The sequence below is a fragment of the Neopelma chrysocephalum genome, unplaced genomic scaffold (genome assembly GCF_003984885.1).
Source record: "Neopelma chrysocephalum unplaced genomic scaffold, ASM398488v2 Primary Assembly neopelma1_139, whole genome shotgun sequence".
NCBI classification, from domain to species: domain Eukaryota; kingdom Metazoa; phylum Chordata; class Aves; order Passeriformes; family Pipridae; genus Neopelma; species Neopelma chrysocephalum.
Window position 1 is genome coordinate 2,405,974 of NW_020897801.1, and position 24,906 is coordinate 2,430,879.

The following is a 24,906-nucleotide window of genomic DNA, read 5'->3' on the forward strand; positions in this document are numbered from 1 at the left end:
TCTGGCACCTTCAGGAATTTGTGGGTTGACCTTGGGCAGCTGGTGCCTTCCAGACATTTCTTTGGGTTCAGGGCCCCCTCTGCTCTCCTCGGCTCTGCTGGAGCTGGGCTGATGAGGGGGATAAGGGGCAAGAAGATCCAAGCTTCTGCCTGTGGAAACCAGAAGTTCTGTCCCCACAGCACAAGCGTTGCAGGGGCCAGAGGAGGGAACCCGTAGGTAGCTCTGAAGAAAATTTTGTGTTGTGGTTGTTACCAGAGTCCCAAGAGCTGTATCAAATGCTGTATCACAGCACTTGCAGCAGCATCAAAACATGTTTGCAACGTTAGGAATGTCTAGAGACGAGTAGAAATTACGGTTTGATGGGCTCCTCTTTGGAAAAAGGTTTACTTGCAAACATTGGATTTAAGTGCCATTAAATATTTTATTCCTAATGCACTAAAACTGGGCTTTTGCAGAACGTACTGAGAGGAGTTTTGACCTTGAAAAAGTGGATCAATGTTTCTTTTGCTTGAAGATGCTACTTTCAGTTCTCATATTCCTAAAAATAAGATGTCTTGTGCTTTGAATTGATGTTAATTTTCAGACTGAAAGCACTGTCACTTATTTTTGGAGAGAGCTTGAAAATGCCTTGTGTAGCAGTCTACATTCTTACATTTACTCTCTGAAATTAAGTATTTTAAATCCAGGTATTGAAGGAGTACTGTAAGAAGAAAAACTGCTGTTAGACAACTTGGGTTTGGTGTTGGTTTTCCCTCAAAGCAAATGGTTTTGCCAACTGAAGCTATGTGGAAATCCCTTGCTCCCTCTTGTGGGCTACTCTTGCCCCAGCTCACAACGGTGCCAGTGCTATGCTTATTCTCATGGATGTTTCCTCTTTATTCTAAGAAACTGGTATTCGTTTTTCAGTGTTTCAATATGTTGTTCTCTGGAGCTTTTTTCTTTACTTCCTTGCTTTGGGGAAATTCTGTGACTTTGGGAGACAGCAAGCTGGGTTTTAGGAGGTTTTTGTGTTTGGGTTTTATTTAACTCGCAGAACTTGTGAGAAAATCAAAATGCTGGGTGAATATTTAACCTCTTGTAAGATTGACTTCTGGAGAAGTGTAAGAAACAGAAGCAACGAAAAATACTTGTGATGTTAACTGGTTTGTTTTCTTTGAAGTATTGATAATACAAAATGGTTCCCAGGAATGGTTCAGAGAGTTTCCCAAACTGACCTAAACTGATCTGTGTGGAATTACCTGACAAATACACATTTGAGCGTGACTTTATTTCCATAATATATATAATCTTGGGGTTTAAATACTGGTCCTCATCCCTTCCCAAGGCTTTATTGTACAGCTTAGTCATAAAGCAATAAAATAACTGATAGCCTCAGACCTGTGAAAGGTGTGATGGAAAATTATTTTTGTCATGTTTGTTCAGTTTTATTTTGTGAAAGGTGATGGTTTCTGAGGCAGTTCAGTTAAGATGGATTTTTCATTATTTTTACTCTCAATTTTGACGCATACATTTGAAGAATCATTTTTAAAACTAAACTTTCTTGAGGGGATGTTTTGATTCTTTCACCAAGCTCAAATGGCTGTCCATGTACAAATAGTGATATCCTAAGAGCTAGAATTATCTCCCCCTCCTATTAAGCCAGTATCGTCAATTTGATGTGCATGTCAGAGGAAGTGTGAGGACTGCACAGACTTTACCCTGCAAAATCTTCCCTTATTTTTGTCCTTTATGTAGAATATTTTATTCTTACAGCATTTGCAGTATCAAATTGTTTTGAGCAGTTAAAAGTTAACCTTTCATTATATATTTAAAAGTGGTCAGTTTGAAGGGGGTGGAAATGGTGTTTCTTCTGTTGTAACGCTGTAGAAAGGTTTTTTTTTGTAAGAAAGATGCTCAGAAGCCTTATTTTATTTAAGTGTTGTTTGGGATACCAATTAACCTTTTTTCTACTCTTTGGCTTCTCACACTGCACTCCTTCAGCCAGAGGAGCTCACGCTGCTGCTAATAAAGCTGAGACGGCAGCAAGCTGAACTGAGTAGTATCCGGGAACACACACTAGCACAGCTCATGCAACTAAAACTTGAGGCCAGCAGCCCAAAGGTCAGCTATAAAGCAATGTGTGTCATGTACCATGTACCATTCTCACTAACCTGTAGTCATCCATTAAGCAAAAGTTTGCTTTGTGCTTTGTTGGTGCAAAATTTTCTGACTGTATTGCGAGTAGAATAGAGTAACTTTGGTTCTTTGTGTATGTGATGTTCTGCTATTAACCCTTTGAGGTTTTACTTTGGGGCTTTTCGAAATGAGCCAAGTTCAAAATTGCAGGGGGATATTTTAAAATATGTTAAAGGTTTTTAATCTGTTGATATCACAAACAAAATCAGTAGTGATAGATCATGATATGAATTTATTGTTTATACTGCCTCATATCAGATATCTTCTCATTCATAATATGTCTGCGAACAGCAGGACTTGCTTAAAACACAGATTTATCAAAGGGTTTATAGTTGTCTGTGTAGTGGGCATTTATATGAGCTTACTATATTTTAGATGTAAATAGAAAATGTGATATAGTGCTTCATAGCCTAATTTGTGGTAAACTTCCATCACTTCTGTTTCGGATCAAGACTTGTAACAGTTCACCCAAAAAAGCAGTTAAAAACTGTATTATATTTCTGCATAAAACAGATCACTGTCTAGTTTACATCTTTTAAAGCTCTTTTCATGCATTCTGCACCTTCTGTCCCTTTCCTTTCGCCCTCTGACTGCTGCCTACTAGAATGAGATTCTTTCACATCACCTTCAAAGGAATGCTATATATTTGGATCACCAGGTGGGATTTGCAATTTTCTTGTGCGTTTGAGTTTCTTAATGCTTTTTACCTGCTTCTATCATAGCTGGAAATATTTGGGGAGAAGGATTTTCAGTGCTTTTTATGAAGTTGGAGGATGCCCATAGCATGGAATATCTTAATCAGTTACGAATCTGACATGTTATAAGGCAAAAAAAAACCCTCAATTGAAAATTTGTCAGAATACAGCAGCAACTTGCCAATTAATTTTTCTGTTCTTCATTTCCTTCTTACAATAACACTAACTGTAATGTTTTACCTTCTTTAACCAAAGTCATAATTTATTTCCAAGCTCATATGACACACATGCAATATATAGAAATATTATACTTCTGAAAATTTCTGTTTTCCAAATTAAGCAAAGTTAGATGTTTCTACAGGACATTAAATTAAAGAGAGGTCAAACATGAAGAAAGGTTTTAATCAGATCATAACATGGCTCATTTTCTCACATTTTTCTCAGTTAATTCTTGAAGATTTATATAAGAATAAGATTTTGCTTCTTTACAATTTCTCATAACTTACAAAGCGAGGGTGGAATTATGTCTTCACTAGCATAATTGATTGCAAAGTGAAGAACTGTGATATCACAAGCCTCTCTTTATGGCTTTGTTGCGTGATCAAATGAGATTTCAGTACAACTTGCGTGTGAGAAGTTTTTAAATGGCATTTCTTTTTGCTAGCATTTATAAAAGACAGTCCTAAGTGCTTAGAGGAAAAAGAAGCAGCTAGGTGACCATTGGTTAAAAATGTAAAAATCACTGTGGCTTTTTCTTTTTCTAATAATCTGTCTTTGAATGAAAATTTTGAGCCTTACACTTAAAACCAACTGTTAGAACATTTATATCCTACATGTTCCTCTAATGGTATTTCAGTGAGTTATTAAAAGCCCCACCTGTACACAGAGACATACACACTCTCATATGGACTTGGCTCACCCAGTGACTTTATTTTCCTACTGTCTCTTGAAAACAAAGTGTGAATTATGATCAATTTAGTTCAATTGCAACGCATTTCTAAACACCTCTGTCTTGTTTTACTTAAGGGGTTGCAGGAGGTCCAAAACAGTAGGGGAAAACTGCTTGCTATACTATACCAAAATATTTCATCTGACTCAAATATTTCCAGTTTATAATGATTTGCAATAAGGGATTGATTCTGTCTTCAATGTAATTTGTTGCCAAGAAAGGATAGCAGTCAATGTGAAGTGTAAAACTGTGTACCATGCTGTTGCTTGATTACCCAAGCTTGTGAGTATAATGGGCAGGATTAAATGGAGGGAATTGTCTTTGTGCAACATGCAAAGTGGTAAAAATTATTTTCCTTTTACTCGTATCAGATGAAATTTAGAAATGTGGTGTGGTAAACATTAATTTAGGAAAGTGTCTAAATCTTATAGTTATGCCATAATTACCCATACCAGAGATGCAAGGAATCACTGCACTTCTTAACACAAGAAATCATTATCAAGTCTAAAATATATTGCCTTAAACACAAAATCATGGAAGAGCAAGTTGGAATACTTGTCCCAGTTTCTGATCAGTTTTTCTTTTTTTCTCTTGTTTTATAATACTGTCATCTGCCTGTAGCAAATTAATCTCCCTGGGAGTCTTTTTACTTTGTGTATCACTGCTTCTAGGGTGGTATCACATTTATATCTTTTCATTACTTTGTCCAATGTCAATTTTCCTTTATGTTGGAAAGAAAAAAAAATCAAAAGGCCTTTCCTCCTTGACAGCTGCATCTTTAACCAGCGTGCATAATCACTTTTCCTCTTTGAATTTTTAAGTGTCCGCTGTAATTAAATTAGGTATTTTCACTTGTATTTAATCTCTGAAAATAGTGTCAAAACCTGCTTTGCCTAAAACGTATGGTGGGACTCCAGTTATCTTCAACTCTCACTTTCTTGGTCACAAAGACAGTAAGCATGTACTGAGGTTGCACAGGTGGATTTTCAGGCACACTCAAGTTCATGTGTAGGGAGGGTTACTTTTATATTGTTACAGTAAGTCGTTGTCTGCTGGTTAGGTGGTTTTCTGATCAAGAATATTCCATCACCTTTTTGAAATCCTGCTTTGTTTTTGTGCTGCTGTTTCCTTTGGAGATGCTTCAAAATTCTCATGTTACACTTTCTGATGTTTTGGTGTTATGCTTTCAGAATTTTTGTTGTTGTTGTTGGAGTTCAGAGATGGAGAAAAAAAAAGATCAAAGAGACTGGCACACATATATCCAGCCATATGATTTCTTTGATGTCTTATGGCCAAAAGAATGATTGTCCAGCACCCTTTTCTTTTGAAACCACTCTGCTGGCTCAGGGTTTGTAGAGGGTTGTGAGAGGGATTCATCTGCTATTTGGGAAGCAGTTCTGTGGACATAGCTAGCAACCCCAGGCAAACAATGATGATTTGTTTGCCAGTGTGGGATGTTATGAGTACATATTAGCAAATTTTAAAGGATCACTTATTGTGTATTATGAAATCCAAGCCTGTCATCTCCATAATTTATTTGTACCCACTAATTACAATAACAGTAATGAAAAGCAGGAACATAAGGATGTTTTTCTTTTTTTTAAAATACAGGCTAGACATGCTTTTTTTCTCCTTTGTAAATAAAGCCCTGGCAGGAGGTCCCACTTGAATCTTTCTGTTGTTATCGAGAATTCCAGCACACCAGTCTTTTAGTAAGCTTCTGAATGTTATGTTGATAGTAAAACTTTTCTTGGGCTGAAAAGCCCTTTTCCACTGAGCTCATGCTATCTATGTAAAACTCTCCATGCATGTTGTCTGATTGATCTCAGCATTTCCCACAAGGGTTTGTCGCAGTAGAAGATTTACTAAATTTCATTTCAATTAGCCTTTTTTCCCCCCAGTTTTTTGAAATAGCTATTCATGTAAATAGTTTAGGTGTTAAGTAGTTAAAATAATTCTGCTGGTACTTTCATTTTTAGTTTCCTTCAGTTTTCAAAGGGTGCCTAAAAAATAAACAGAACTTGAACGAGAAGTTGTCAAATAAAGGAGTCAAGGTCCCACAGCCAACATCCTTACTGTCTTGGTCATTTGCTTCTGTTTTCTCCTCTTCAGCACCTTCTTTCTGATATGCTGAAGGTGGTTCTGGGAAAAAGCAGTAAATTAAGGAAGGCTGGAACAGTACAAGGAGGTTTGGATAAAGTTGACAGATAATCCTCTATTACATCTGGTATCTTGTGTTTCAGCCTAAAATTTTATGTCCTATGTTAGCAGCATATAGGATACTACTCTTACATGTATTTTTCATCTGGAAAAGGTAGAGTGGCTGACACACCCACCACTGTTCTTTTTACTGCCTTATTTTTCTTCCTTTTCAGTCCCCAGTGGAAGAAGGGAGGCTCGAGGACAGGGACTCTCTAGGGTGAAAGAAAGACTGCGTGAAGGCAGAATTGCTGTGAAAAGAAGACAGGAAGGAAAACTGCTTTTTCCTTCCTTTTTTTTTTTTTTCTGGACAGAGTATTAAATAGCAGAGGGAAGGTGGGAGAAAAGCTTGGTCAGGTCCTATTGCCAGTGTGCTGGGAGGCAGCCACTGTTCCAGCTGATCGCTGCCACCAGACCAGCACATCCTGAAATGTCATCTGTGTAGGGTGTTACCAAACATAGAAGAGAATTCAGGAAAAGGAAGGAAGAGAAAAGTTGTCAGTAGCTTGGCTTGACAGTTTAAAACACAAAATACCCACTGAGATGTTCGCTCGTAAATAAAGTAGCTGTTCCTATAGTTCCTACGTCAAGGAGGTGGGGTTTTATTGTTTCCAGCTGGAAATGCTTTTATACAGTACATCAGCAGAGAAAAAAGCAAAGATGAAGCATCACTTCTGGGGAGAAAAGAGTTATTCACTAGAAGTAGAAAATTATAAATCCAAGACTGGTGGATTTTATTTGGATTTATTGCTGTGTTGCTGTGTGACACTTTGGTTTGCTTATGGAAATCTATTAATTCCAATTTTTGTGACTTCTTTAATTGGAGACACTCTAAAAGTATAATAATATTACATGTAGGAGCTAAAATCTGTCCTTTGTTGTACAAAAATAATATTTTTTTTCTGAAATGAATGAGAATCAAGGTTTGCTTCTGTTATGAACAAGCAATTATTTTACCTTGAGCTATTTATTCAATGTGAATAGTGCCCAACTTCAGTTTCAGAGTAGACTTATGATAATGCTTGAAGATTACAAAATAGGTGTTCTCTTCACCTTTTAGAGCATGGGACTTGCCATTGTGTCCCATGTAACTCTGGTTCACTTTGCCAGTTCTTGAGCACGGCCTGCCTCTCTGTGCACTACCTTTTGTTTATTGGAAGATTTGAGATGCTCCCTCAAGGTCCGAATTTCTCGATAGTTAATTGTCAGTATTTTTTGGAAACATTATTTCTTAAAGGGGAAATAACACACTTGCTGTATTTGACTGCTACAAAGGCTCTTTGCTTGGCACTACTTCACCCATTACCTGGTTTTTGGTTTTTGTTCCACAAGGGCTTAAGGGACTGCGGCTTTTCTGGATATAAGTGGCCTTTGCAAATAGTGTTAGATAAGAATAGTTAAGCACAAATGGTAGTAAAGATATTGGAAGAAGTGCTATAAATCAAAGCTGGAGCTGTCTGGAGGACAAAACATTACTTCAAAATGTCCTTTGAGCAAATCCACTTTGCTTATTTTCTAATCTGGATGTCAACAATCTTTGAACAGTTTAACAGAAATTAATTCTGACCTTGGCTGTTATTGGCCAGAAAGGAAAAATTTGAGATATTGTAAAAAAGTATTAGCTAGAGAGTATGAAGCTGTTGAAATCCTCCTAATAAAAATGCATCCAAACCCGTATCTCCTAATAAAATATCTGAGCTTCAGAGTAATTTTTCCTTTACAGTTATTTAAGTTGGCTGTAGTTTGATTGCTCAGGTTTGGACCCTATTGTTAATCTTACTGTTGAGATCTCTTTTGAGATCACCTGTTGCACCCAATCTCTGGACAAAATTTTAATGTAAGGGGAGAACAACTTCTTGGGTCAGTTCTAGTTTTCTGTTTATATGTGCTATTGATGATGGAGCAAATGGTAGGGGTTACTCGTTTAGTGTTTTTCCTGCCTTGAACAAACAGAGCATCATAAGCTTGCCTTCTTAAGGTATTCTGCATTGGCTGATTAACTCATCAGCTGATCAGACTTTACTATGTATAAAAAACAACAACAACAACAAAAAGGTCCTCTATCTATGACAAGAAAATATGTTTCCTGTGAGGAGAAAAAAACCCCTACTTCTCCAAACATACAAGTTAGGTTTTTTCTCTAAATAAATAGGAGCAAGAAGTTCCAAAAGGCATCAAAAACTCATTCTGTGGCATTTCAGTCTATGAAACAAAACCTTTCTTTGTAATTTCATGGGGAGTGTGTGTATATATACACATACAGAGTGAAAGATCATAAATATTCCTTCACACACTTCCTGTGTAACCAACCATACTCGAAACAGGTATTCCTAGAGTTTCCAACAGGTCCTAAAGTTTCCAACAAAAATAGGATTATGCATTAAGTGACTTTTGAGTTTCTTTTGGAGAAGAAAACCACCTGTTCTCATAATTTCTCCCTTACTGTTAGGAAAGCCTCCTTTCTAAAACCAAAAGGCCCATACTGTTTTCTGTTGCACACTTCTGAAATCCTAAATGTATGCAATGCGTAATAAAGCATCTGGTTTTTATATTTGCACCTATATCAAAAATACTAATCACTATAGAAACTGTCTGACCAGTTCCAAAATGGTTTCACACCTGTATGGGGGTGGATAAATGCAACAAGCAATGGTTCAAAGTCCCTAAGGATATAAATCAGTGCAGCATATAAAGGCATTTTTTGATACATGAACAGGAGCCTGAACCTCGCTTCAATATTCACAGGCTGGGGATGCTTATATCTTTTTAATGTACATTGAGTTATTAAATCTATAATTTAAAAGGTTTTTGATAAAGGTTTGAGTGTTCCTATTCCAAAATCTGATAATGCTTTTCATTTCAATATCGTGCAAAGCCAAACTTATCTTAAGCATTTTTATTTTTAAAAAGGGAGAGCCTTGGTGAATAAATATTGCATTGGTTCTGATCATTTCTGTGGTTTTGATGTATTTGTTTGATATTATTAAACTTTCCAGATGTTGATATTACTGAATGATGGAATATATAAAAAGCATGGGTTAAAATGTAATCTGCTGCATTATTAGAAAAAAATTAAAGTAGAGGCTATATTTTACAGTGTCGTCTTTCAAATCTAGCCATGCTGTAAACTGATGTTTGCTGTATGCTCCTCCTGATTTGAAATAGATGAAAGAGAATGAACCTTTAATCACCTTGGTTCACACTATGATTGAGAACTCGGCGCTAAGACCGCAACTGTACCAGCAAGTAAGGTCTTGGAGAGTGAATGAAATTTGCTTTATCATCTGCGAAAATTTTCCTTAGTGACAGTTTTGGTTGTTCCTCAGATTTATTCATGACATTGGTGTTTCTCTCCTTTGCTTTGGAAAACCACGAGTCATCCATGCTTTATACAATGCTGCAATATTGTTAGCATGGCTTCTGCTGCGTTTTTGTTGTTTAGTATTAAATGTACACTTTTGAACAATTTTTTCTGTCTAGACGATTTAATTAGTTGATGCTTTATGCAGGTGTCCAGTAAATTCATAAACCTTCCAATAAGCTTCCAACATTTGTCTTAGCATGATTCTCTGCAATTAGTGTTCAAAGGTGCTTCTTTCTTTTGACCACTACAAAAGCATGTGAGTGGTGTTTACCTGGTCATCTCTGGCAATTTTGTTTCGTTCTAGGAAGTGGATTTACAAGTTTTTGTTTGCACCTACCAAGCCTTTAGCCACTGAAGAAAGGAAGGATCAAAATTACTTTGATCTGGGGACTGTAAATCCAAAAGGCAGTGTCTGTTCATAAAGTCACAGCAGACTTAACTGTGCACACTTACTGAGTAACTAGTGATGGTTGTAAATGGTAAGATGGAAGAAGAACCAGAAATGTGAATGGAAATATTGTCTGTGAGTTGAGACCTGCATTAACTTATGAGCATGGCCAATCCATATCTGTTGGCACCGCAGTGTCTTAGGGATGCTGGGGCTTAACTGAATAGTCCCTGTCAAATCAGGGGATGTTTAAGAAGTTTCTTGCCTCAAATACAATGAAGATGTTTTTCTTACAAGGGATATCTGACCAGTTCCATTGCATTTATATTTATGCTCTTGTGAGCCAAAATTACATATAAAGGTTGTGTAACTTGAAGAAAAGATGTTCTGTAAAACAGTCACTTATTAGTGATTAAGGCTTTGCCACATTTCTAAAAATTTCTGCACCTTAACTGCATGTTTCTTTTTTTTTTAAATCAAGTCCATATTATAAATTTGTTTCTGATCCAGAAAAGTTGCAAAAAAAAAAATCTCAGCTTTCCAGAGGAAGTTGGGTTGTGAGTGACTGATTTCGTCATCGTCCAAGTTGTGCTTCTCTGTGCAAAACAGGATCTTTAACATGGAACCTGAAGGAACTGCTTGGAGAGGAATGGGAGAAGTAAGGTGCCTTCAAGCCCTAAATTAAATTTTGGAGTTTCTGTTGTATTATTTTTAAGAAGCCTAGGGGTTGCAGTTTTTTTAAAGTGGATCAGTTTTCTCTTATAGAGTATGTAAGACAAGTCGACATACGTATGACGAACAGAACTGGTTTAGATGTGTCAGGGTAAACTGGCTCAGGCTTCTAATAATAATATAGACATATCTGAGGTATAGTTGTGCCTGGGCTAATCTACTCAGGTATTTAGGGATACCAGTAAATTTCCAAGTGCTGCCCTGAGGAAGCTGTGCTGCACAGCGCTGCCTTCACCTTGTCAGCACAGCTGCTGCTTTGTCTTTGACACTAAATAAGCACCTTTTTTGACGTTCTCGTCAAAGAAACACTGACTAACAGGTTGTGAAGACTTAAAAACCTGTTGTCACTAGAGATGTGGTCTCTTCAGGTCAGACTGTTTGCGGCCTTGTGTGGAAAGAACCCTCGTGTTGCCTAAACTGTAGAGTGGCAAGATCTTTTGCTTTCATGGATGAAGTCTCCTGTATGAGATAATGCATTAACTTACTTCCAGGAAAGGATAAAAACACACTCAAAATGTCACTGCCTAAACAATCTTCTAAACTTCTGTAATGCAAAACTAACCTGTTTAAAATTCTGGCAACTTATTTAAAGTCTAAACAGACATGCAGGTTTTTTATTCAAGTAAAATAAATTGGTTTAACAATCATCTTTCCTGCTGCAGTTTTAATGCAGTTCTCCCAAACAATTGGGAGAAGCCTCTGTGCAAGTGACTGAAACCTGTTCTGTTGTCAAGATGATAAACTAGTTTCTGATGACTGTAACCATTCCTGCTGATAAAGAAAAGGATCTTTATTTGCTTCAGTTTGTTCAGTTCAGTTTTATGACTGAGCTTATTTAGAATTAAGCAAAGGAAAGCAAGAAAAGCTTGTACTTAACTAAAAACTTAAAATGTCTTGCTTCCTGTTTGTTTGTAATGATTAATGGTTCTTTAGTAAAACAGCAAAAATATCTACTATTTCAAATGTGTTATTTATAAGACAATTTTGTTTGTGATTTGTTTCATCTTCACAATTAGTTAAATCACTTTGACTTACATCAGTCTGCTCTACAGACTGTACTGCAAATTCACAAGTACAAACCAGGAAGATTATTCCATACATACAGACAAGAGAAAAAGACACTTTTTACAGACTGGACCCATTTCTACCTTGTTTGGGTTTATTTCTAATACTAGGTGAGGAGCGTTAATCTTGTTTTCTAAAGCAGCATAGGCTGATTTAAAAAAGTAAAATTTTCCTCAATTATATGCGTGAGTTCCCTAAAGGGAGAAAAGTTAAAATCTTGAGTGCAACAAGATAACATCCAGGTCTTTCCATGGATAATTGTTCTTAATACATTAAAACCAGAGAAAAGTAGCCTGTGATTTGTTTGCTCCTATAAGGATGGGCAGGTGTTGTTTATGGCATATTATTATTGTTATCACAGCTGCATACATTTAAACTATTACACTTGTTAGATTTTGAGATTTGTAGGCAGAAATATTTTTCAGGTTTTGTTACAAACAGGAGATGATCGTGTTTGAGCTAAAAATCTTCTTTTTCCAGTTTGAACATGTTATATGACAACATTATTGAAAATTAGAGGAGAACCTTGCTTACTGGAGGCTAAATGCCCATTTGCCCTGCTTCCTGGTAGCAAGAAGTATTTTAAAAAGAAAAAAAGCTCCTCTTGGAAGTCTTGACTTTAAATTAAAAAATGCCTCAGACTGTCCTGTTTTAATTTCCTAAGTGCAGTATCTTGCAGAACTGTGTAGTGTGGTTTTGGGGTGTGAAATTTCCTGCCATATATTTATTGAATCAAAACAATTAGTGGAATCTGAAAATAGCTTATAAGGTAATGAAATAACACTGTCACTGAAACGTTTTTAATATTGACAACTTAAATAGGTTTAACCCCTCATGTCTGAAGCACATGATTTATCCACTCCTGTGATTCATCTGGTGTTGGTGTGTGATGGAGATGGGGACTGTGCAGTGCGACTGTACAGTTGATAACAAATTATTTCTAATGTAAGATGAAGGTTCAATTAAGGTCATGTCACTTTTTCATTGCAAGGTCCGTGTTTGACCAAACTCTTTGTGAGCAGTTTACCTTCCAAAAAATGGTAAGTTCTATTTGTAGGTGTCAGGGCGGTGCTCCCTAATGTTTGGGAGCTGTGCAGTGAGTTTCCCCATGTTGGGAGGAATGGACTTCGGTGTGGTTTAAGCAGGCAAATGTCGAGGGAAAGCAAAGTCAGCAGCAAGTCACGTCGCTGGTTCAGTAGGTGGCACTCTTGCTCTGAAATTACTGTCCTGGCACAGGATTTGTAGGAGCGATTTGGCGAAGAAAGGCGTTTGTGGAACGTGACAGAAAGTACATTTTGATAACTTGGTCATTGGAGCTCTTATAATGCGTTTTCCAGGGTTATGAGATTGTTAACCTTGCTTGAGATGTGTAATTGCGTTCTGTCTGCTGCAGTTCCTCCTGTAACTCCAGTAGGATGTGATAGCATTCTGCACTTTTTGCCTTGAGTGGATTTATTGATGTGCTGTGAAAACTGAAGCTGCTGTTCTGTCAGAGATGGATTAAGTTATTCATATTATTTTTGGAGTTTTTTACCCTAAGTCTATGTACAATGTTGCAGTAGAGATGTTGAAATGAAGTGGCTCTCCAGCAGTGCCTATTGTGGGGAACTGGTACTGCTGACAAAAGCAAGAAGTTGGCAGCAATTTTAAAAGTGTCATAGGATTTTAATAAGCAGAATTAGCACGTGTAGAGTGTTCTTTGGAAATGTGCTTTCGTTTTCTGAGTATTTAAGATACATCCCTTTCAGGAGGTACATAGGGATAAGGATGCTGAATTGGCAAACTGTTTTAAACTCAGCTATAATTAAGGTTGAAATGCCAAAAAAAATAAATGTCTCTCTTTTTAAAGAAAGTATAAAAATACTGACTCGAAAAAACACTATTACATTTTTCCAGCCCAGCCACATAAAATGCTGAGCAGTGACTTGGGAAGCTGTATTTGTCTAATAGGGGATAATCTTTCTTTTTTAAAAATCTTTCTGTTGTGAAATATAACTAGGTTTTCTCTGTAAGTTAAAGACATTTGGCCATGTTTATGAGTTTTATTTGAATATTTCCATTCCTCATTTTTCTCTCATTGTGATTAAAATCGACAGTAAAACAACAAAACTCTACCATAGTAGGAGTTTAAATAGATATCTTAATTTGTGTGACATTCATGAGGTGCAAAAGTGCTGTGGCTTTTTTCATAGTCCAACATTCATTTTCATAAAATGTCCATTTCAAAGAAAGTTATTGTGTGGTTTTAATACACTATACATACTTTTAAATTGTCACCAGGTGCATTTGCATGAGGTATGTGGACATAATATCTTGAAATGAAACACTTTAGTGTGTTGAAGATTTATTTTATGTTTGGAATGCTTGTCTCATTAACCCTTCCCTAGTCCTTTTATTTATAAGTGTCCCCTAACATGGACTTGTGTTATTATAGTCTTTCTTGTACTGTTAACTCATTATGACCTAATTATGACAGACACATGGAAGGAAAGCATCTATGTTGGGACTCAGTGTTTTTAATTAAATCGAATATGAGAGTTGATAGTGTTATGTCCATGCTTGCTGTATAGGACATTAAGTAGTTACTGTGTGTGACACTCCATTCTAAAATGGGGAGCTACCTTTTTTTCTTGTAAAATGTTTTAAAATCTCGTTACTTGTCAGTAACAGACTTGAAAGAGTTTAGAACTTCATGTGAGGAGCTGTATGAAAGTAGTTTGAGGATACTTTGCATCCCAACTGGCAGGAGAAGGCAAGTTTGCCTAAGTCCAAAGATAAAATAGAAGACCTTCTATTTATGGCATTCTGGTAATACCCTTGTTGGATGGGAGAGAATCCCCATGAAACAGTAGTCAGAAAGTATTCATTGGCACTTAGTTGGCATATCTATAACAAGATATTTTACATATATGCTGTAAACTTAGGTCATTCTGTTCTGGTTTCATAGTCACATCAGAATATGCTCCTTGTGGAAACACCTGACCTTAGTGGGCCTAGAATGATTAATTCCAAGTAGAATGAGCCCCTGTATTTAGAATTCACATAACAAAACTTAAATGATGATGTATAACCATGTCTAGGTTTACTCTGGCAGTTTCATCTTCCCACATTATCCATGTTTGTTTGAGATAGTTGCACACCTTTAAAACTCCAGTTTGCATTAGAAATGTAGCCTGTTAAGTTAATGCAACTTTCTACTGATAGTCTGCTTGACATTCCACTTACTTACCTTCATTAATATATATTGGCTAAAAATATATTGTGCAATGTGGTATGTTTGACTTTTAAGCAAAAGCTGATTTCTGTGTTAAAACTCTTAAGCTGAACAGTTGTTTCATTTTCTTAGTCCAATTAAGTTGTTTTATGGCAATATTATTCTTCCTTATAGTTAACACAAGAAGAATGTAGGGGTACACTATACAAATATAGAACTGAAGAGCTGGATATTGATGTAAGTCACTTGTATTTCTTCTTCCTTGGAAATGTTGGTATTTGTCTCTTTATTTTGATAATAATTTCCCCTTTGGTTTCTGTGTTTGAAACTCATTTCATGTAGGTGATTGTTAACAGAATTTGCATTGTTAATTTGAGGGACATGAGACTCTTTTTGTAATAAGCTTCTAACTGCAGGAAATATTACATTGTAGGCTGAAATTTCAAGTATTACAGCTATTCAAAGGTGAATATCTTCTAGAAAGGAATTAATTACTTTACCAGTGAAAAACTGTTGTAGTAGTTCAGTTATAAGCACGAGAGATGTAATTTCTCTGGAAATGTGATGGAGACACCAAAACTGAAATTTGGCACAGGTAGTTACCATTCAGAGTATTGGGTTGTTAGTTACTAAAGAAAAGGGGACTGGTGTAATTGGTGGTGGAAAATACACACATAGTCTTATTCTATATGCATACATAGATGCATGTCTAGTCATTCTTGCACAGTGCAACTAAGAGTAGACCTAATGATTTAAGAGATGTTATTTTAAGAGTAAAAAAGAAAAGGCAAAGTAGCACAAACTGAACCAAAAAGGTTGTTCAGATAGAAAAGTAAACTGTTTTAAATTGGTTAGAGTGCACTGAGCAGTTACTTGCTCAAAGTGGATCTGGAGCAAAACAGTTTTAGTCATAGCCAAGCCTCAATGGGAGCTAAATCAGAGAAGGATATGGGTAGTACTAGAATGGAAACTATGGGAAACTATCACCTGAAAAACCATGGGACAGACTGTGAACGTATACAGTAGTCTTTATAATACTAAACAATATGTAAATTAAAGTGGTATTTAATACCTGTTATTAAGTTGTAAAGATTTAGCTGTAGAATCATAAATTGCATGTTTTGAGCTGTGCTGTTTCTTAAGTTATAATGACACTTATTTCATAGTTTCTTGAGAGGGTTTCTTAAGTAATTTGAAAATGTAAGACTGATGCCTTCATAATTTTAGAATTCATATTTTGTTTTATTAACATTTTATGTGGATTCATGTAATGATTCAGTCAAGTTACATTTTGATTACTGAAGATGTAAATAACAAAATTCTAACTGTGATAATTTTGTGTTCTACACTAGGCTAAGCTTAGCCGTTTATGTGAACAGGATAAAGTTGTGCAAGCACTGGAGGAGAAGCTTCAACAGCTACACAAGGAGAAAGTAGGACAATTGTATTTATTACCTAAAGTGGATGTTATTTTACATGCTTATTATCAGAACATTGATAACTGAAATAAAACGAAAATCAGCCCAATGATGCAGAACATTAAAAATAATTCTTTTTATTACAATAGTACACGCTTGAGCAAGCTTTGCTATCAGCAAGTCAGGAGATAGAAATGAATGCAGATAATCCCGCAGCCATACAAAATGTAGTCTTACAGAGAGATGACTTGCAGAACGGACTCCTTAGCACTTGTCGAGAAGTATCACGAGCTACTGCAGTAAGTAACACCTTCCAAGTGTGAAATGATTACATTCATATCCTTAATTGGGTTGTCTGTGCTTAGTTTTTATCGCATTCCAGCAAAAATCAGTTGTCTTTTACTTGTCTGTGTTTTTGCCAAAGGCAGATGGAAAGTGATCTTTTCCCTACATTCATCGAGTAGTCTTTTTTTTTTTTTCCTTTTTTCTTTTTCCTTTTTTTTTCTTTTTTTTTTTTGGATGGTAATTTTTTTTATTGGTGTGATAATTATCTTTATAATACGAAAATTTGATGAAGTAAATAATGCAAATAAACTATTTCATATAGTGGCAAACAAACTTTATTCAAGCAGATAGGTGACTTATTTTAAGCAAAAGCAGCTGCTGGATGAAAAGAAGAAAAGATTATACTGTCATTGTATTTAAAAGATTTTTCAAGCTATGCACTTTCAAAAACTTTAAAAAAAAAAAGGAAAGGAAGGAAAATGCTGTCTGTTGTCCTTTTCCACTTTGTGATGATTTCTACACTGAAACGACAGGGCAAAGAGTCATTTTTCTCTACTGACAAATATATCCAATAAGATATTTCAGTGTCAAATGCCAGTGGTGAGCTGTGGTGTAATTGATACGATGTAGGAGCTGAAATATTGGTTTTAATCTGAATGTTAGACTGTCTTCTAAAAGGAATTGGTTGGACAAGGAGAAGGGAACCAGGGGAAAGCAAATCCTCAAGATACACTTTCCCTCATTAACTTTTTAATTTATGCTAAATTGAGTAAATTGCTTGATGTAGGCTGCAAAAGTGAGATGGTAGAGCTGACCTCAAAGAAGAATTTTTTATTTTTTTTATTTCACCTTTTCCTTCTGGTGATTGTAGTTTCACTCACGTAAAACAGTGGTGTATTAGTAGGCCTGGGGCACTCACTGGCAGCTTTACAGGCAGGGTTGGATGACTTACATTTGTCCTGCATAATGCATTGCATATGTACACACATGCTGTGCACTCACACATGTGTATTCTGTGTGATAAAAGACACAAATTTGCATCCATTTTTGTGGGTTTTCTGCCTCAGTGGAGAGACAGCTTAAGACCCACATGCCTGCTGACTAGAAAGACGTGTTCTGAAGAATTTCCCCTTGCTTATCCTTTTTGTTTGTGAAAAGACAAAATGCTGTTTGTTTGAATTCCATTTAGTATCATTAGAAAATCAAAAAGCTGTTTAAACATCGCATTCTCTAAATTACATCTTTATTTAGTGCTGCTTTTTATGCATTACTTCCTGAAGTCTGATGCCACTGGAAAAAGAAAAAAAATTAGTTTGTTTGTGGTTTATTTGGGGTTTTTTTTGTTTGTTTATTTTTTGTAACTTAAATGTGCATCTGTAATTCTTTACTTTTGTACATACTTAGGAACTGGAAAGAGCTTGGAGAGAATATGATAAATTGGAGTATGATGTAACTGTAACAAGGAACCATATGCAGGATCAACTTGATCGGCTTGGAGAAATTCAGGTATGGCATAGATCTTAAAGTATACTTAATTCACTTTGATTTTCTGTGAGTTTGTTTAAAAACTATATCAGTGAAAAAGGGTGGACATGTGGTGCATTTACTTACAAACTTGTAATTTATTTTTATACCTTGTAAGTTCTGGAGAAATCTTGAGCTTTTCCCATTTTTTTGAAGGTATAGCACTGGTTTTCCTGTGTCTGGAAGCTTCCTCTTTCTGTTTCAGTCATGTTCATCTCCACCTGTTTCGGGGTTGCAACTGATGGTTCCTTTTCTCTTGTTGTACATAGGTCTCCTATGCAAAGTTTGCTTGGATTTTCTTTGGACACAGTCGATACAATTCGGTTCTTTCAGTGAAGTTTGAACTAGCAGATTGCTGTCAAATTAACCAGTGCATTTTTAAATTGGTTAATTATACTTTTTATCTGGGCAATATTTGCATGTTGCACTTTTATGGGAAAGGAGAGTGTGTCATTACTGTATTTTACTTTCCTTCATTGTGAAAGGATATGCAGTGTAGTCCAAAGGAAGAAAAAGGTTTTCCCTTTTTTTTCTCACTTGCAAGGTGTTCTAATGTATTGCCCATGTTGCTGTTTACTCACAGACTGAGTCAGCAGGGATACAGCGTGCTCAGATTCAGAAGGAACTGTGGAGAATTCAAGATGTCATGGAGGGTTTACTTAAACATAAACAGCAAAGAAGCTCTTCAGAGGCAGGTAAACTGATTGCTTTTATCTCACAGGACATGAAATCAGATCACATACATTTTTAAACTAAAGCTCCATCGCTGTTTTTGTATGTTTGAAAATGTCATACAGTTATTGAGAAAAAAAGGAAGGAATCATCTGTTTTAAGTTGATGCTTTTTGTAATTTGATAGCAACAGGTTGTAGTTCATATTTTAAAAGCTGTGTATTGAAAACATTTTTTCTCTTTGTTTTTTCTACACCTTTCCCCCTTCCCTCAAACAGGCATCATGGTTTCAAGGACATTTTCATCCATTAAATATAAAAATGAGGTATGGTTTTAGCATATTTACTATTTTAGCATCACTGAATTTGTAATACAGCTATGACAAAAATAAACATCTTAAATATTTTAAGGATGTCGGAAATACGTATTCAGTATGTTTCTGTGAAAATATTGCATTATGAACTAATTTTAAAAACTGATAGCTCCACTAGTAATTCTAACACTTTTCATTTGTTCTGTCTTTATATTCTCACTGGTGTGTTTCTCTTTTCCATTTCTCACCTTTTCCTCTCCTTAGGCTGTTACTGTAGAAATATAAACCCCGATTTACGGATTTGTTTTCTACCCACCACACTTCTCATGGGAAAAAATAGATTGCTTTATATGTCTATTCAAATATTGAGCCGGGTTCTCAGGTGGCCAGAGCACCCACAAGAAGAACTGAAAGTGTGGGAGCTCCCAAATGTTCAAATCCTCTGAAAATCTGGCTGGAAGTTACCGTTTTAAAGGGACATTGTCATGGTTATCTAAAGTATATGCAAAATACATTTGGCTTACAGAACCTTCTAAAAGTCTAACTTATGTAAAAATCTTTAAAAATATAATTAATTTAATTTTTAAAAGGATGATTTAGAGAGTTCTTGAGAGTTCATGTCCAACAGAAAGTGCAGGTGTTAGAATTTCTTTTTTTTTTTTTTTTAAATGTGACATTGTCCCTTTAATTCCGAAATTTATAGCTGGTATAGCCATGGTAATATATTTTTCTTTTTAAGTTATAAATAATTGTAACAGGTGTGCACATCTAAATAAGGTGACTATTCTACAATCTTTAGGAAGAGGAAGTAGTCCCACCTCGTCCTCCACTCCCTCGGTCCTATGACTTTACAGAGCATCCTCCCATAATCCCCCCTCTGCCCAGTGATAGCAGCTCCTTGCTCTGTTATAGCAGGGGCCCAGTACATCTGACAGAAGAAAAGAAGATTTACCAAGTTCAAGGATATCAGAGAAATGGATCTTACTGTGTAAGTGGCTTAAACTGCCACGTTGTTCTTGAAGCATCCTCCTTCCTCTACGCTGTCACAGTTTTTATTTACTCATCCAGCTACTTTCGTGTTATGGTTTTATTTTTGTGTTATGGTTCTACTTTTGTGTTATGGTTCTACTTTTGTTTACTTAGTTTTATTTATGGCCGCATCATTTGCTTTTCACATTTTCCCGTCATATATTCTGTGCATATATAAAATGTCTTAAGACTTAAATTTTTGCACCTGAGTACATTTCAGAAAATTAGATTCTGCTCCTCACTAGTTCTTAAAAAAACTGTGGGCTCGGTTTTTGAAGCTTATACCAGTTTATTTCAGGAAGATCATTAGAAAACCCCACAACTCTGCATTCTTATGGCAGTTTTTTTCTGTGATTTCTGAACGTCTGCAAATGTTACTCAAATTGACGACAAAGAAATGCGTCTGTAATAGCACTTGAACAATGGAACACTGTCTTAAAGTGAGAGCAGAGTCATCACAGAACAACTGGTTTGAGTCTTAAGACATGAATGCTTGTACAAAAATGCCTGTTTATTTACCTCATAACTTGATGTTCCTCAGGGTCCTGATTATAGGCTTTATAAGAGCGAACCGGAGTTAACTACAGTAGCAGAAGTAGATGAGTCTAATGGTGAAGAAAAAACAGAACAAATGTCAGAATCAGAATCTACTGCTAAAGGTTTGTCCCCGGGTGCGGTGTTTACAACCTTTCAGTTTTTTCACAAGGAATACAGAGCTTAACTGTGTTATAGAAGCTGCATGATGGTTTGTATCTTTGTAGCCTGTCCATTTCCCAGTTTGATGAAACAGCTTCCACAATAAAATAATGATTTAATTATATGACGAGAAAGATTTCAGTCAATTACACCGCAGAAAAATCAAACATTACACTCACCAACAACCCTGAAATCCTTATTGACACCATGTCTAATCACATCACTCACATTCCCTACACACCATTCCCTTGAACAATTACCCATTTTATGTTCTTGCCCTTGAACAATTACTCAGTTTTTGAATCAAGCTCCCGATGTTATGTCGCTGGAACGTCCAAAAAGGCAGCACCACAGAATTTTCAGGCTCTCATAAGGCAGGGAAACAATGTCTTTTTCTTTTTTTTAATCTTGTAATTGTTGAATTGCCTTCTGTCCTCTGATATAATAGGAATAATGATCATGACCTTGGAGTGTACAGACAATAAAGGTCTTTGCAATTGCTAAATGCTTTAGATTCTTCTCTTCATCTAGCTTCCATAAAAGCTACTAATTGCTTGGTAGAGTCTTTTACCAGGAAGTGCTTCTCAATTCTGTTTGTTAAAACACACAGAATAGTTTGTTAAAGGTGACTTCAGGAAAATGCTCAGCTTTAGCACCTCCCAAAAACCATATTAAGAGGTTTGAAAGAAAGTAACTAAATTTAGGGGTTTTCTCACTGTAAGGATTGATGTTTCCAGTGCCAGCAGGATCACTGCCTCTTGTTCTGGTACTTTGACTCAGCGTTAACAGAGCAGGCTGGTGCAATGGTACCAGAATTTTATCAAGAGTTATGATCATACAAGGATATTGTTTTCATCAAAATGGTAAATGGAGGCTTCTAAAACTAAGGTTAGCATAGTTTGGGTATAAACAATTTGAGTGGCCCTATGACATAATTTAAGCTTGCACTTACCAGACAATTAGTCAGTTCAGATTCACTGTGGTATTTGCTGAGATATAACGTTAAGATATATATTAAATTTCTGTTAACTTGGTGGAAAAAAGTGCAAGGTTTAGCCTGAGATTTGCTAATCATCAACCACTTCAGTTGAGGAGCTTGCCTTTCTGAAAACATGCCTAGGTTTTATTGTCCTGTGATGTACCAGATTACTCATAGTAATTTGTGACAAGAGATAAAGTAATGATCAAGATAAAATAACAAAGGCTACACTGACCATATAAAGAAACCAAATACTTTTTGAGCACCCCGATCTGCTTTCTATCTTAAAGACAGAAATAATGTTATTATGTCCATTTGTAGAAAAATGGTCAGGGAAAGCAATAATACAAATTCCTCTAATATAAATAATATTTAGGGGTGGGGGACAGAATAGCTGCAGTGAGAGGCTTTCTATATTCTTAAACTCACTTCATTCCTTTCTTTATCATATCTGTGTATTATCATCTAGTGCACACACTTGAGCACATGAATTTTCTAACAGATATTTCTTGTTCTGGGCATTTACTCACAATAACAGTCCCCTTGCAGTAGGAAAAAATCTAACCATTTCTGATTGTTTGTCTGTTTTTAGAGTGTATATGCCATTATAGCTATATGCTGTTTCAACAAACATTTTTATGCCTTTCTGTCTTAGCAGTTTTTAAACTGAAAAGGAAACAAACTCAAAGGCAGCTCATCTTCTGCATTTTTTCTTTCTTGCTGTTTTAAGAAGTCACACCTAAATGATGTAGTTGCTTTTTGAGAGTGGTTCTAAAAACTAATAAATTTCAGAGGACATTTAAAAATGTTTTTCTAGCTCATTGTGCACATTACTGTACTAAACAATTCTCATGTCAGTCTTCCCTCTCTTTTCGAACATCAGCAAATAAGGAAAAATGTTTTAATGGGACTATGTAAAGTAATCCTTACAGCTGTCTGAGACCAGAGGAGTATTTATAGCCTATGTAGTACATAAACATGACATAAAAACAAAATGAACTTCTGCTATGTTTTATCCTTTTTATGTCTAAAGGACACCCAAACTGTTGCTTTGCAGTTTTTGGTTTGAGTGATGGATTTCACTCAAGGGCATTCAAATACCTCCAGAATATTTTGTAGGCCTATCAAACAATTTGGAGAAAGAGATGAGCCTTCACTGAATCAATGTATCCTCTAAAATCTTTGAAACCTCAGGAAAAGCAAGTAGAAATAATTTGATTGTTAAAGAAGTCATACCTAGTTTTTCAGGCAAAATCATCAAGGAAACAATATTTTTCGTACTTTTATTTCCTGCATGTATAAAGAAGCAAAAAGGAAGAGTTACTTTATTAAACCTGTATATTTTGTAAGTTTTAACGTACTTCAGTTTTCCACCAGCCTAATTACATTTTGGCAGGGCTTCTCTAAGTAGCAAAACTGATGGTGAACATGGTTAGGAGAAGCTGAGTGCAGCAGGCATCAGGACACAGAACACACTCAGCTCCTGTTCTGCCTCACCAGCTGACCAGGCTCAGAGCTCACCAGCTGATCTCATCCACATGTAGACATGAGCACGTGTGTGCTCACACAAATGAGTCCACCCAGGAGCTACTGGACTTATGGCATCTTCATTTAACTCTTGGTACCTGTGGCCTCTCCAGTTTCCACATCCTAGACCTGAGGTCTCTTGGGCAGCTCCCACGCCGTGTGTTCTGCTTGCCATCTACTCTGGCCTTAAGTTCTTTAGGATTTCACAGACAAAAGCTTCACCCTGCTGGCAGGTCCAGACATGGGGTCCCTGTGGTAGCCCACCCCCAGACCCAGAGTCTTTCCCATTTTTGGCTCCCAGACCTCTGATCTTCTGTAGCTGTCTCCTTACTCACAAGCTCACCTGGCTTGAAGATCCCTGGCATGTCTCACATGTGGAAGAGAAAGCACACCCACATAGAAAATGGAAAATACTTCACAGAATAAAATCTAATAAGAAGATAGGACACTATGCAGTGCTAAAGCATGGGCCTTGACCAGACAAGCACCATGACAAGCAGCTTGTTTATGCAAAGCTGGCCCCCTTTTTATTCCTCTCCCTTATTCCATGCCTGTTCTTTCTCAACTGCCTTGCCCCCTCCCTTTCACAGCCTTTGTTTCTTCCCAAATAAGCAACCCACACATAATTACTTTCTGTCTTTGGTCCCACTTTTGGCTAAATTCTGTATTTGGACACTTTGCAATCTTGTAAGCCTGGCCTTAAGTGACAGCACTGGTAGGGTTACCTGGACATCTTGCTGGCCTCGCAAACTCTGCTCCATAAAAAGTCCGAGAAGCTCAGCCATCTTCCCTGGAATTCTCCCTGAGCCATCTGTGAAGTTGCACAGAGGGCTGTCTAATATTTATCTGTTTCTCACTGTTATTTTTATGACCAGCAGTCTCTTGTGCCACATGCAGTTATTCCCCCATGTTTTGTTCCATTCATGCAACCTCAGGCCAGGGGGTATTTTTCCTTAAAAAACATGTAGGTTAGGCATTAAGATCCTTGCTGTCTTTCGAGGAAGAGTTCCCAACACGTATTTCCTAGCAAACAAATCAACAGTTTTGCCGGTGTTTTGCCCAACACTTAGTATATTTTGCTTTACTGTTTTGCAGGCTCACATTTTCCTGTGGGAGTTGTACCACCCAGAACCAAATCACCAACACCAGAGTCTTCAACAATAGCATCCTACGTCACTTTGAGGAAGAACAAGAAGATAGATCTAAGAACGGTACTTTAAAATAACTTTCGAGCGTTGATGGACAGTGATACGACCTTCCCAAGTTTAAGTTCTGTAGTTACTCCAAAAGCTGAAGTTATCTTTTTAATTTTCTTAGCCAAAAAAAAAAATCACTGTTATTAAAGCATCATATACTAAATTAATGGAGACATCTGTAGAAAGGATAATAATATTATAAACGTTGTGTAGGTTAAACTGCACAGAGACACTCAGACTTGGCAACAATTCAATGATAATGATAAATCCACTAAGCTGCTGAAGTTCAGACATGAGTTGAAAGATCTTAGATTAAAACTTTGAAGGACTTGTATTTGGCTTCTGGGGCTGACTTTTATTTATTTCATTACTTAAGTGATTTGGGAAATACCTAAAGCGGCAAAAAATCAGGATACAGTAAGCAGCGTGCAGGTAATAGGCCTGAAATTTCAGATAGGAGAGTTCTGTAGTCTCTGGGTTAAAGACA

General features: G+C 36.4%; 1 protein-coding gene across 10 annotated transcripts in view; it reads left to right on the top strand.

Annotated features, from left to right (window-relative positions):
- PLEKHA5 (pleckstrin homology domain containing A5) overlaps positions 1-24,906 on the top strand; it is a 167,643-nt gene that overhangs the window by 129,613 nt on the left and 13,124 nt on the right. For 3 of the 10 annotated variants that reach the window (XM_027699674.1, XM_027699675.1, XM_027699680.1), the window contains 12 exons: positions 1,981-2,100; positions 2,780-2,833; positions 9,184-9,264; positions 14,956-15,018; positions 16,134-16,214; positions 16,349-16,498; positions 17,889-17,990; positions 18,592-18,703; positions 18,958-19,004; positions 19,792-19,980; positions 20,563-20,680; positions 24,319-24,434. In XM_027699674.1, the coding sequence (XP_027555475.1) occupies positions 1,981-2,100; positions 2,780-2,833; positions 9,184-9,264; positions 14,956-15,018; positions 16,134-16,214; positions 16,349-16,498; positions 17,889-17,990; positions 18,592-18,703; positions 18,958-19,004; positions 19,792-19,980; positions 20,563-20,680; positions 24,319-24,434 (1,233 nt within the window). Of the gene's footprint in view, positions 1-1,980; positions 2,101-2,779; positions 2,834-9,115; positions 9,271-14,955; positions 15,019-16,133; positions 16,215-16,348; positions 16,499-17,888; positions 17,991-18,591; positions 18,704-18,957; positions 19,005-19,791; positions 19,981-20,562; positions 20,681-24,318; positions 24,435-24,906 lie in introns of those variants that run through there. The other 7 variants (XM_027699682.1, XM_027699678.1, XM_027699676.1 and 4 more) reach the window with 7 other exon arrangements.